We start from the raw sequence: 13,452 nt of genomic DNA, 5'->3' as shown, positions 1-13,452 counted from the left end.
CAATATGTTGCTGGTGTAGGCTACTAGGTTATTGGATTTTTTTAGGCTACTCTGAAGCAAACAGAACGTTTAAGGCGCTCTGTGCAACAATAAAAAAAGGTTATGGAGGATAAGCAAGATCTATGTTATTCATGTAGAACACACCATGGATATAAACAGAGAAACCCATTTTAAAAGACTGGAAAAAAATCAAAACAAACTAGTGAAAAATTGGGGAATTAGAAATGTCTGGAACAGTGGGCAGATGACTATTTATTGTAGATCAAGAGTAAGTCACATCCATGGAAAGGCACTTTGTATGGTGCACAGAATTATCAATGTTATTTAGAGAATTTAGGATGAACAAGATTCCTTTCCTTACAGGAGGATGCACTGACTACTGTTTAACTAAAGTGATGCTGCACTTTCTACAGTTAAGTCATTCTTATTCTTAGTTATTCTGCAGAAAGAACTAGAAACCCGTTGGACACCCCAGATGAGGTTTGTACTATGGGCACGTTTTCAAATCCACAAAAGGATAAAGAGACAATTTGTGAATGGATGTTCTCGATTTTACCCATCTGTAAGTCGATGGTATGGAACACGCCCACCTGTGTTTGGCTGATGTGTCATATACCCAGTTATGAGTGGATGGTATAGTATGTAGTGACCTCGGACTATGTGAGGTGCGACATACCGGTCTGTGATTCGTGGGGCTTCACTGCTTCCTGGTGATCCCAGCCAAGGGCAGCTTTATCTTGACGGTCCTTCTGAACACCGTATTTCCCTCCAAAGCCAACTGCATAATCTACCACAAAGAAAACAAAGATTGGAAAAAACAAGAATATGAATCTAATATAAATGATAAACCATAATTGAGAAAAGGAAGAAAATGCTCACTAAACCGAAAATGGAAAAAATGGGAGCAATCTTAGTACCAAAAAAGAAAGTTATTATGTCTGAAAATGTGTTAAAATGATATTCTTTTATTTTGTGTGTGCTTTATTATACTACAGATAAAATGGCAAGATTGTTATCCAGTGTGAATAAAAAAATACACTGGTAGGTATACCAGCTAATTGTTTTAAATCAGGGAAGCTAAGGATAATCATTTTTGATAAACTAAGCATAATTACTACTGAAACCAACAAAATCTACACTTCTGCGTTGTTGAAGTGTGAGAAGCCCCAGCGGCTAAACTGGTAGAAACTGTGTCGATAAAGAATTGGACACTGGTTGAGGCTATTAACAGAAATCAATACAAACAGGAATAGGTAATTGTGGTTGAAAAGAAAGGGTGTATCTCAGAGCCAGAGCTGGGCAATGGAATGGCAAATAAAAGAAGCAAGGAAGAATAGATAGGTAAGACGCAGACTTAAACAAGATTGGAAATTTCAGACAGCTGAGGCACAAACGTGTGATAAATTTGACTTTGCATTGTACTTTATTATCCAGTGCGGGTATGCAACAATGTCTTTAGCTGAAAAATGTTAGTGATGTAATGAAAAACCAGGGGGAGCTGAGGAACAATGAACAACAGGACTCGATACGAAAAGAAAGGGTGAAAATGGAACTGTTTTGTATACACCAATATTATGAACTAGTTGTGCCACTGTGTGGTGCCTACAAATAGGGACACACATTTAGAATAAATTGTGGGGAGAAGTACCTCCAGGTGCTTGCCCTAAAATGCATGCAAGAGTGAAAAATGAAAGTACCGACTGAAGCCACAATACACTGATCCTAAATATACCTTTTGCCTACTCCGGTGTGAGAACTGAAGATACAATGGCACTCTAGCAAACAGAGAAGAGCAGACACCATTCTGCTGTCTCACTGGTTCACAATACCCTCATAGTTCAGAATTGTAAGACAATCCAGTTGGGCAGAACTGAGGGGGACACTGGCAGGACGTTGGTTTCAGTCTTTGAGTCGCCAAAATGCAATCCACTGAACCGGACTGACTGAAAGACAGTCCTATCAGACACCTGATGTGTATTATTGCAATCCTTATACGTTTGCATGAAGGAAGGTGGGAGAAGGACTCGGAAATTGCGAGTGATTTTCTGTACATTACAGACCCTTCTACTATGGACTTCTTTTTCCCTAAGATTGCCAATCACTAAGAAAAGTCACATTACAAATATGGCATGGGTTACAAAGGATAACAATGATCACAATATGCAAAGTGGACTTCACACGTGCAAATCTCTAAATAGATTCTGCATGCAGCTATTTAGGGGGCTGTTTAGGGTTTGTTGAAGGGGAAGAGCCACCACAAATGGCCAGACTATCTGCCCGCCAATCACATGGTTATCCACCTTAGAGTTGTGCGAACCACCACGTTTCTGATGGGAGAACCATAAGAAACCCTAGACCCTGCAGCCGATTCATCAAGTGGCAGCCGAGTCAAATTGGTGGATGCACTATTCTATTTAGCGCGAGCTCCCTAAACTGATGTTTCTGCCAGTGACGGCCATGCAAGGCATAGTGGACCCAGTCAGGGAAATAGAAATACGTTCCTACCGTGTAAAGAGAAAACTTTCTGCACGTTATGGATATTCATTTTTATCTTTCTAAGCAACAAACTCCCAATAAGCCCCTGATGTTAGTTTTTGTTGCTGACATAGAAAGAATAATACTGAACAGGCTGCTTCAATATGGCAACTCGCTTTGTATTTAGCGGTGCCAAATGTGCATCTACTGTACCGGCAGATGCACATTCAGCACAGCGACCCCCTACAGGCGGGTGGGGATCTCTAGGTAAGGGGGGTGGTCCATCACCAACCAGGCTGGTGTGCCGGCCGGCAGGCTCTAGATGAGCTTGTTAGTCCATGTGGGAGCCTCTCAATGCCCATTCTGAAATTACTGTGGTTTGGAAATTATCATAACAACTGCAAAAGATGCAGTGGGCATTGCATAATAGTGCAGAACCCAAGTGGGGCTTGGAAAGTTTCAATTACCATTTAGCGTAGTGGGAGCCCCATCATAAACTCCATCAATTCCATAATTCCCCGCCTGAGTTAGAGGTGGGAGAACAGCAATATTCTCAATGATGGAGCCAATGGTGACTCTGCAGTTGGAAAGCTTTGGCCCAGTGGACCATTCACCATATGGCTGATAGGTCGCAGTAGCAATAGTCTCACCCTGTTTAGGGTAGATGTTCTGTCACTGAATTGTGAGGGTTTGAGCTATGGGGCAGGATAACAAAGAAAGGTCTGTGACAAACAAAAATAAAATAACTCAGGCCCGTCAGGGAGATTGCTTTTGTGTTTCACAGAAACTAACCCGTTTTTGGGGGTTTCATTCTGTTAAGCTAAATAGAGAAGTGGTCTCAAAAACAAAGCTTCCCAGGAGGAGTCACGCGTGTGTCCATGATGGCTGCGTGAGCTCTTAGCTCCCGAGACCCAAGCCACCTCCAGACCCATCCTGATAACCATCCTGTGCCCTTCGCTGGGAATTCGACTTCGTAAGGGAAGCGATACTTGACGGCCCGATCCGCGTCTCGCTCTGGTGCGGGGATCTGAGGGAAAGGCGCCCGCAAGGTGTGGGGCCTGCTTGCCGGTGAGCCGGGGTCTCGGGTGTATCGCGACCCCGGCCGCAAGTGAATAACAACGGGGCCGGCAACCGGAAGTTGCCGGTCCGGCCCCGCGAGTGGTCCTCGCCCCCTGTTGCTGGACAGGGCTTTAAACGCAACGCGATCCACCAGGCGTTGTTGGATGCCAGTGGCTGCCCCTCGGTTTGCTGAATATTGGAGCGTCGGCAGTGGGACCCCCGGGAGTGAGGATTGCGGAGATTCGTCGTGCCTGTCTCGGCGGGCGGCAACTGGTGCAGTATCTGCGAGGACCAAGTGGCGGGTCGGGCGCCTTGCGGCGGGCGCCAGTGATTGCGCTCTCTGCCTGCGGAGGCTCTACCTGGACTGGTGGAGCGCAGTGTAAGGGAAAAGTAGGCCAGATCTGGAGGCCTGCAACAATAAAAGACATGGAGCGCAGCTGGTAGAGGAAAAGGACACCGGTCACGCCTGGAGACATGCAACAATAAGAGGCATGGAGCACTCCTGCCAGTAAAACAGTCAGGAGAAGGGAAAGACATATTCAAGGGACTCTTTCAGAGATATCAGGAGATCTGCAGCAACAACAATAGGTGGAGAGAGCTGGCTCCTTAAAGGCGGGGAGTCAGATGAAGTGTGGAAATCCATGTGGCTGTCTGTCTCACAAGACTCACAGAACCATAAGTCACACAACTGTTATCAGAGGAATAACCGGCCTTCAACAACAACAGCCATGGAAGGCTGCCACTGAGACAAAGTAGACAGTTCCTTATGGTCTGCATAGATGAGAGCTAAGCAATACGGCTGTGCTATCTGGAGAGCAATCCAGCTATCTGCGCATGGAGGAAAGGCTACTGACTAAGGGGACTGCGGTGGCCGGGTGCTGCGCTCCGAGTCCCACAGCACTGGACCATTGCTAATTTCGGTGGCAGGGGGTCCAGTTGAGATTTGCTGCCTTCCGTGCGAGAGAGGAGAGCGAGACGATGGCGGCGAAACCTGACTCGGAAAAGCCAGTGCCCAGGTCCTCGAAGGGGGCAAAACATGTGCAATCTAACAAACTAGATCGCTACGCGATGCCCAGGGGATCCCCGGCGGATCCAGGAAGGCCCAATCTGTAGGGGGAGACATACCGGACGTTCTGACTGAGCCAACTGTGGCAGACGTTATGGCAGCAATCAATGGAGTTCAGTCTTCACTTGGTGGCAAAATTGAATCCTTGGATAATAAGCTGGATACAGTCACTATTGAGGTGAATCTGATTTGGGCCGATCTTACGAAGACCAACGAGAAGGTCAAGTCGTTAGACATCAAAACGGCAAGCCTGATAGATGATGTAGCCGAACTGCAGCGGGAGGTGTGCACCCTGAAAACGTCTCGAGAAGCCACGAACCGGAAGCTGGACAATTACGAAGGGAGAGCCAGGCGCAAAAACGTTCGCATTCTGGGAGTGCCCGAGAACTCGGAAGGTCTGACACCAGATCTATTTGTAGACGATATCATCCTAAATCATCTCAAGCCGAAGGGTCTTAGCAACTACTTCACTATAGAGAGGGCCCATAGGGTGCCGGGGGGAAGACCTGGGCCTGGGGCACACCCTCGACCAATGATTGCCAGAGTGCTTAATATTCAAGACCGTGATGTCATCCTGCAGACGGCGTTAATGGGGACCCCATTATGATATGAGAATGCAACACTTTCCTTCTTCCTGGATTTCACCCAGACAGTCCAGAAACAGAGACAAACCGGCTTATTCATCAAGCTAAATTGCACTCGCAAAGGGCCAGATTCTGAGAATCTGGCCCTTTGCGAGTGCAATTTTTGCATTTGGGATTCATCATCCCAAATGCAAAATTCGCTAATTAGGAATTCGCACATTTGCGAGGAATTGCACTTAAGGAATCTCTATTTGAGATTCCTTAAATGCAATTCATGATCCATTTTAAAATTGCGAAATCGCAATTTTTGGACGCTATTTACCGCGAGGTCAAACCTCGTGGTAAATAGCGTAAACTTAGAAAAATGCTTTTAAAAGCATTTTTCTAAGTTGCATGTTACACACACACATGTCCTTTGGACATGTGTGTGTGTAACATCTGTGTAAATTTACATTTCAGGGGTGTTACAGGGTGTCCTTTGGACACCCCTGCACCCTTGAAATCGCAATCTCATTTGCGATTAGCTAATTGCTAATCGCAAATAAGGAATGACTCCCCATTCATTCTTATGGGCCTTTAGGCCCATAGGAATGAATGGGGAGTTATTCCTTATTTGCGATTAGCAATTAGCTAATCGCAAATAAGGAACCTGTAGGAATCACAAAAAATATTGAGATTCCTACATGAATCCCGTTTTGCGAGTCTGGAATAGCGATTGGTTATTAATCGCTATTTCAGACTCGCAAAACTTCACAATGATGAATCGGGCTGAAAGTTTCCTACCAGTCAAGAGGAAGTTAGGGGATAAGGGGCTGCGATATGCAATGATGTATCCGGCTCGCTTGCGAGTAGAAATGGAAGGGAAGACCTGGTTCTTCGGAAATACAGAGGTGGCAGCAGACTGGATTGATAGTAAGCCCACGGGTGGGGGTGCAGAACACTAGTCCAGATCTGAGGAGGAGAGATTGAACAGTAAGACTGTGTCCAGGGACTTATGGATATTGGCGGAGAGGCACAAAAGATGGGGCAAGAACGTTACCATTCCCGTTTTTGTGAATAAAAGAACTGTAAACATAGGGCACAATTGATTACCCTGGAGGCAGGGGGGAGGGGCGGGGCTTTGGTTTCTTCCCCGTTACTACTTTTAGTTAATTGTTTGGGGAAGAATGAGCCGACAGGCACACCGCGAGTTGGGGATGGGCATTTGCCATGTGCAGGGGTGCTGGGAGGAGGGGGGATACTGGGTTGGGTTTTGTGGTTTCGTTTTTTGATTTTATTTTATGTAGCACTAATTGTACTGTTTGGGTTTGCATTGTTTGGTTCTTCTTGGAACTTTCTTTTTCTTTATGCATTAGGTGGCAAGGTGGTAGTTGAAAGATGCTTGTGTAAGTCGAATGTCGGACGCTAGCCGGGGATCGGGGATAAAGGTGCTTAGCTGGAATGTTAACGACCTGGGTGACAGAATCAAGAGAGAGATGGTGAATCAGCTTGTTAGACGACACTCCCCGGATGTGGTACTATTGCAAGAGACCCATCTCATCCGTAACCGCTGCATGGCCCTTCATAAAGGAGGGTTTAAATTGGTAGCACACGGTGGGTTTATCACGGGGTCACGGGTGTCAGTAATTTGATGAAAAACTTCTTTCCCTTGGTAATCCAGGTGACGCGGTCCGACCAGAGGGGCCGCTATATTGGTGTTTCGGGACAGTATTAGGGGGGGGGGGCGGAGACCTTTTTGTTAATATATGTACCCCCTGGCCTCCAATCTGATACGTTCCAGGATCTGGGAACAGTCTCCCTGACCCTGCCTCTGGGCCTGTTGGTATTGGGGGGTGACTTTAATGCTGTACTAGACGGTAAGCTCGATCGGCATCCGGCGCGGGTACCGAATTTTCTTGATACAATGGGGCTTGTAGATAGCTGGGGGGTACAGAATCCAACGCAGACGCATTTCACTCACGTGCCCGCCGCCTATCATAGCTTGTCCAGACTGGACTATGTGTTGATACCGGCGGTTATGGCAGCAACGGTTAGGGAGGCGTGTTATCTTGGCAGGGGTATTTCCGATCATTCTCCAATGTGGTTACGTGTCGAGCTCAGGCAGCCGGCGGTAGGCAGAGTAGCCCCCATCAGTGCGTGGCACTTAAAGGACCCAGCCACCAAAAAAGAGATAGTTGAGACATTGGATCGTTACTTCAGAGAAAATGTGGGTACTGTTGACTCAGCGCAATCACTGTGGGAGGCATACAAGACAGTGATGTGTGGTGAGGTCCTGTCTCTGGTGGCCGGGAAGAAAAGGAGGCATCAGGCAGAGGTGGTCAGGGTGGAGGCAGAGGTGATTCGGTCAGAGGAGGTACTGGCGAGATCTGCTACTCCGGAGGGCCCTGCATCTTTTGAAACTACGGGAGGATGAGTATAAAAGTTTAGCTAGAGATAGGATAATAGCCCAGAACAATGTCGTCCAGAGTCAGATAAATGAGCATGGTGACAAGGCCGGAAAATTGATTGCATGGCTTGAACGTGAGGAGTGGGCATCGAGGTTGGTTCTTGAGTTGCAGGGTACGGATTCCGATATAGTTACGGATGCCCAGGCAGTTGCAGATATGTTCTCGGATTACTACAGTGGGGTATATACCACTGTCGGTGGATATACGGAGGCAGAAAACAGTGAAGTGATTAGGGACATCATGATTGAATTGTCCGATGACAATAGGGGATATTTGGACTCCTCTTTCACAAATGATGAGATTGCGCAGGCGATTAGGGGGGTAAAATCTGGGAAGGCTACTGGCCCCAAAGGAATACCAATAGAGCTGTACAAATTGAATGCTCAAACTCACCCCTTATGTCCGAGCCATGTTTATAGAAAGCAGGGAAGTGGGACGACTTCCATATAATCAGCGGGTGGCAAATATTGCGGTTATCCACAAGGTAGGTAAGCCTAAAACACTCTGTTCCTCATATAGAGCCATTTCGCTGCTCAACCCTGAGCTTAAAATCCTGGCAAAACTTCTCTCTACCAGATTGGTTAAAGTAATCACAACTTTGATACACCCCGATCATTCTGGCTTCATGCCACGCCGTAACACGGCTCAGAATTTGCATAGGCTACATGGAATCCTAGGCAGTTCCCTGAAGATACATGAGCCTGCTGTTCTGGTGTCCTTAGATGCCACCATGGCGTTTGATAGGGTTGAGTGGGCTTACTTATTTGCGGTATTGGCAAAGTTTGGCTTTGGACCAGAGTTCATCAGTTGGGTACGCTTATTGTACGTTGATCCCTTGGTCAGAGTGGTTGTGAACAACTGTAAGTCAGCTGACTTTCCGTTGGGGAGAGGCACGAGACCGGGATTTCCTTTGTCCCCGCTTCTCTTTGCTCTTGCATTGGAGCCTCTGGCGGAGTGGGTCCGGTGGGATCGGTCAATACGGGGCTTACGGTAGACGCCAGAGTGGGAGGATAAAATTTCACTCTATGCAGACAATATCCTACTTTATCTTACCAACCCCAAGGCGTCTTTGAGTAATTTTCTGGATATTCTTGCCATATTTGATAGGTATTCCGGATTCGCTATAAATTGGCTGAAGTCGGTACTCTTCGTCCTCGTGGGTGAGCCGCCGGTGATTCCATCGTCGTACCCGATTCAGATAGAGCCAGTGGGGTTTAAATACCTTGGTATCTACGCAACACTTGACCCAAAACTGAGTTATGCCAACAATCTGGGTCCCCCTTTGAGTCGGTTCCGAAAGGATGTTGAGTGCTGGAAGGCACTCCCGCTGTCCTTGTTTGGTAGGGCAGTGCAGTTTAAGATGATAGCACTCCCCCGATTTTTATACGTGCTTCAGAATACAATGGACCCGGTGCCTGTATCCTATTTTAAAGAAATAGAGGCCCTTCAGAGGAAGCTGCTTTGGGACGGGAGACCCCGAATAGGCTTTACCAAGCTCACTCTCCCATGGTATGACGTGGGATTGGATTGCCAGACCTAAGAAAGTACCTCCAGATTAGGCACGCCCTCCTCGCCCGCATACCGGGGGGAACCCTGCTTCCAGAGGACTCTCCTCTCGAGGACAGAGTGTTAGATGGACATCTCCCCGAGAAAACCATCTCTTTAATATACAAAAAGCTTATTAATCATATGGAGAGCCCCCTGGGACTTATCAGATCACAATGGAGCGTGGATGGGAATGGATAGAGCTTGATGAAGAGGACTGGACAGAGGCGATTTCCTCCCGAAGGTGGTAGCGATCCATATGAGGCTTCGACTGGTGCAATTAAAGATTTTACATAGGTTGTATATTACAGGGCCGAGATTTGAGCGTATGGGGCGAGTGGAAAGTGGTGAGTGCCAAAGGGTGTGCGGAGAGTTGGGCACCTTCATGCATATTTTGTGGCACTGTGTAGAAGTGCAGGAGTATTGGATGAAGGTACATGACGAGATAGGGGAGGCCTTGGGGGAGAGGAGTAGACCAAAAGCCCGGAGATGTATACTGAATGTGTGGGAACCCACGGACCTGAATGTGTATAGTAAGCAATGGATGATGCTGGCATGTGTGATAGCCAAACAGAATATTGTTCAGCTGTGGGGAGCCAGCCAACCACCCCGGGTTGCTAAATAGATGGGGGACCTAGATTGGTGCATATTCAGGGAGAAGTCGGTGTATGTGGCCAGGGGCTATCCAGAGAAATGGGGAAAGGTCTGGGGGGCTTGGAATAGCCACCGGGGTGAGATCTGCACGCCCGGCCCGGCGAGTAGCGGAGGAGGCGCAGGAATCCCCGTGATCCTATTAATCGTATATTGTTTTATTGATTATGTATGTGCGATATTGGATTCATTTACTGTGAAGTTATCACCTCACCTGATGTATTTTCTTTTTGTTAATTTGTTAATAAAAAGATGTTTAAAAAAATATATATATAACGCTGCCTATAGGGCATTCAGTTTTTAGTGAGTGCATCCACCACGTTGGCAAATGCAGTTTCAGAAAGTCAATCGCCACCAAGCAGGCTGGCTCCTTGACTCTGCTCTGCGGTGACAGACAGGCAGGCCATGTTCATCTCTGGGCCCTATTCCTGAAAGACGTTTCGAAGAGCATGTCAGTACTCCACAGGTGAGCTGCAAGGACACTCCTTAAAATGCTTAAACACACTCTGCATAGGATGGAGAGGAAAATCACAGCTACCCATGGGCTACCCTCTGCACTTACATCTTTATCGCTGGAACCTGCTCTGAACAGATGATTGGAAGGAGACTCTTACCAATGGGACCTCATGCTTCACAGTCAGGCGAGTTGTCTGGATCTCTGGAGCCTGCTTTGCACTTAAGCATATGAAGGGCATCACAACCCTATGGAACACACTCTGCCATGATGGACATTAAGATGGGTGGGATTGAAATGTCTCTGTAATTTCAAGGAATTTCCAAGATCCACCCCTTGTTCAAGTCAAATGCTTCCTTACAATATGAAGTCTGTTTAGGGCACCAAATAGTTACTACTCTTGCCTCGGTATAAGTGAACGTTTATAGAGCCGGAGGCAATGCTATCCCATTGGTCATTCAGCTCTGTCCATCTCCATTCAGACGATCACAGTTCTTACATAACAATACAGCTACAAGGACAGCTGCAAGACACTTTCAGAAAAGGCAGCCTAGAAATATCAGGAATGAAAAGGGAAGTGGCTTCTGAGCAAATATGTCCCAACCGCGAAGGTGATGTAGCAAGCAACTGAGGGGTGGTTGGATCTGTTCCTGATTAAAATGTTGGTACATCATTGACAATAGTAACAAATGTCTTTGGGCTGTTACTACTGTGCCATTGATTGATTATATGCAAGAAATACCAGTCCTTTGATTGCTTTTAGCCATGTATGCACTGTTGTCCAATTCAGAGCCATCAAAAGGAGAGTAGGAAGTAGATTGGCTAAAGGCTCCGGACTCGCACTTTCAAATTTTGCTGCCAGGAGACGTCTGGTATGCCATTGATAACAAGCCAGCAAAAGGGGAAGGCCCTAGTTTCTACCAAATACCTCCAGAAGATCTAAGATATTGATCATATATATTTTAGCGGTGCATATAAGTACTTTAATGTATACACAATGTAAACATTTGTTTTAAACATAAATAACATGAATGGCCTAGTCAGGACACTTTGTGTGGGTAAGTAATGAGTAAAAAGCAGACAGAACAAATTACTGTAGGTTTACTTAAGAATTATATATTTTTGTTTGCATTCACAAGATGAGAGCTTTTCAATTATTCAATTCCTCTGGTAAGTATTTTCATTGTCAGTGAAACACATGCCCTACTAAGAACAGCCACCATTTTACGGGTCTATTTTTTCAACTGAGTGGATTCAGGGCATATGACGAGCAGACAGAGTCCATGTGATTATCTGTCTTGTACAATACTTTAAAGCCCACAGTCATTCCTAGCCATAATTTCTCACCTTTCTGTGACTCGTGCTTCTCTGTCACACCCTTGTAATCGAAGCCCACGGCCGTCTTGTCCACCTTGTCCTTCTCCACCCCATATCGTCCACCAAAGCCTTTGGAATAATCTGAAAGAAATAGATTCCAAGGATGTCAGAACTGATGGATGATTTTGAGCACACTAGCCATAGCAGAAGACACTGAGATGGGCCTGAGAGCATGCTGGTAGTCAAGCACACAGGACTATAGGAAGAGAATGAGCATGGGGAGAAATCAGTGAAGAAAGACCAAAAAGGTCGCAGACTTCCCTGGAAGCTCACAATGGGGAGTGAGTCAGCACCAAAAAAGGGCCATATATAAGTGAAAGGAATACCATGGCTAATTGCAGTAAATAGGGATGCAGATTATGTGTTTTACCAGTGAGAACAGGTTGCAATTCATGCACATGCTGTCCAGGCTTCCACAGGTGCCAGAAATGAAAAAAACTAAAAAAAAAAGACTGCAATACCAGGGTAGCTTGCAGTTCAACGGAATGCAGGATGTGTTTGACTAAGGTTGGAGGAAATTTGGTGATGCAGGAAAAGATTGAATTTTATGCTCCCCAGTGTCTCAGATGTGCAGCAGAAGACTGTAGAAACCAACAAGAGCATAGTATGACTAAGTATAGAGAGGCCCCGCTATAAAGTGGAGATCAGTAGCACAGCAACTGACCAACACTGGGAAGAATCATCCTAGGAGCTTCAAAGAGAATGGCTCTGTGTTGTGGCAGCCCTGAGAGAATAAGTACAGTCTGAAAAGGGGATGTAAGCGGACAAAGAAGCACTCATTACTACAAAAAGAAGTGAAACTGTAATCCAACCCAGAGCAACCTACAAGAAGAAGTCGGTGCTAATTCTGAGGAACTTTGGCTCACAGGAGATGACTGAAATGGAAAAGGTTACTATTGGTATATCTGTGTTTGTGATGGCAATACTTATTCACGCATGTATTATAGGTAGGTAAGGAACTAGTCTTGAGGTTCTGTGTGTAAGTTTCTGGTGTGTTTGTCTAATATGTTAGCATATACTACATTGAGGTTATCTTGTTATGATGTTACTTCAGCTGGGACTTGTGGTGTCATACGCTGAAGCTCAAGCTATGGTTAAATATCAGGCTGCATTATATTGTGCATTTTCTTTGTTGAGCTGTTGTTGTATAGTTGTATAGTTGTGATAATAGTGTGTTGCTCTGTTATGTGCTCTGTTATGTTCTCTTTTAGTTATGTGATAGTTGATTGTTGGGTTTTTACTGTAATGCTGATACACTGTTAATTTTACTGGCAGATATAGTTGAAGTTGAGTTTTCTACATGATGCTCACTTGAAAGTAAGGGTATCCAAGGAGCTCGTAATTGATGTTGCATGTTGGTGAGCACATCATGAAAAGAGATGGCTCTTCGCCATTCTTTTTTTCGCATTCTAGCAGTCCAACTAAAAACGGTTTCAGGCAGTTCATTCTACATGTCAGAGGGTACCAGGGAAAATGCCCACCTCAGCTTCAGATCTCCTGAACTGTGGCATTTGGATTAGGAGTCTTAGGGCAAATTGTAGACCCTGTGAGGAGTAAAAGGTGTTGATGCTATAAGAACAAGGTTTTAGTATGTAGGAAGAATGGCGCTCAGCTTGTTAATGTTAGTGTCTATGATTGCAAACGTAAGCTATGGTGCTAACTGGGAAGGGGAAACCTTTTAACCCCTTAATCTGTGTAGAAAGACACTACAACATATACATTTGCCCGTCTCCCGTGCACAGATATAGTATCACAATGTATCATAAAAAAGAATTTGATTAAAGCAAATCAGAA

At 45.8% G+C, this 13,452-nt stretch overlaps 1 protein-coding gene across 4 annotated transcripts in view; it reads right to left on the bottom strand.

Annotated features, from left to right (window-relative positions):
- The window catches only part of LOC147750899 (src substrate cortactin-like), a 144,394-nt gene that overhangs the window by 47,028 nt on the left and 83,914 nt on the right, over nucleotides 1-13,452 (bottom strand). For all 4 annotated transcript variants that reach the window (XM_086918702.1, XM_086918730.1, XM_086918712.1 and 1 more), the window contains exons 7-8: nucleotides 11,629-11,739; nucleotides 677-787 (exon numbers count right to left, since the gene is read on the bottom strand). In XM_086918702.1, the coding sequence (XP_086774828.1) occupies nucleotides 677-787; nucleotides 11,629-11,739 (222 nt within the window). The remainder of the gene's footprint in view (nucleotides 1-676; nucleotides 788-11,628; nucleotides 11,740-13,452) is intronic.

This window comes from Lissotriton vulgaris, chromosome 1_1 (assembly GCF_964263255.1).
Source record: "Lissotriton vulgaris chromosome 1_1, aLisVul1.2, whole genome shotgun sequence".
Taxonomy (NCBI): Eukaryota; Metazoa; Chordata; class Amphibia; order Caudata; family Salamandridae; genus Lissotriton; species Lissotriton vulgaris.
Note: the sequence above shows the minus strand (reverse complement) of the source record. Positions and strands in the feature narration are given on the sequence as shown.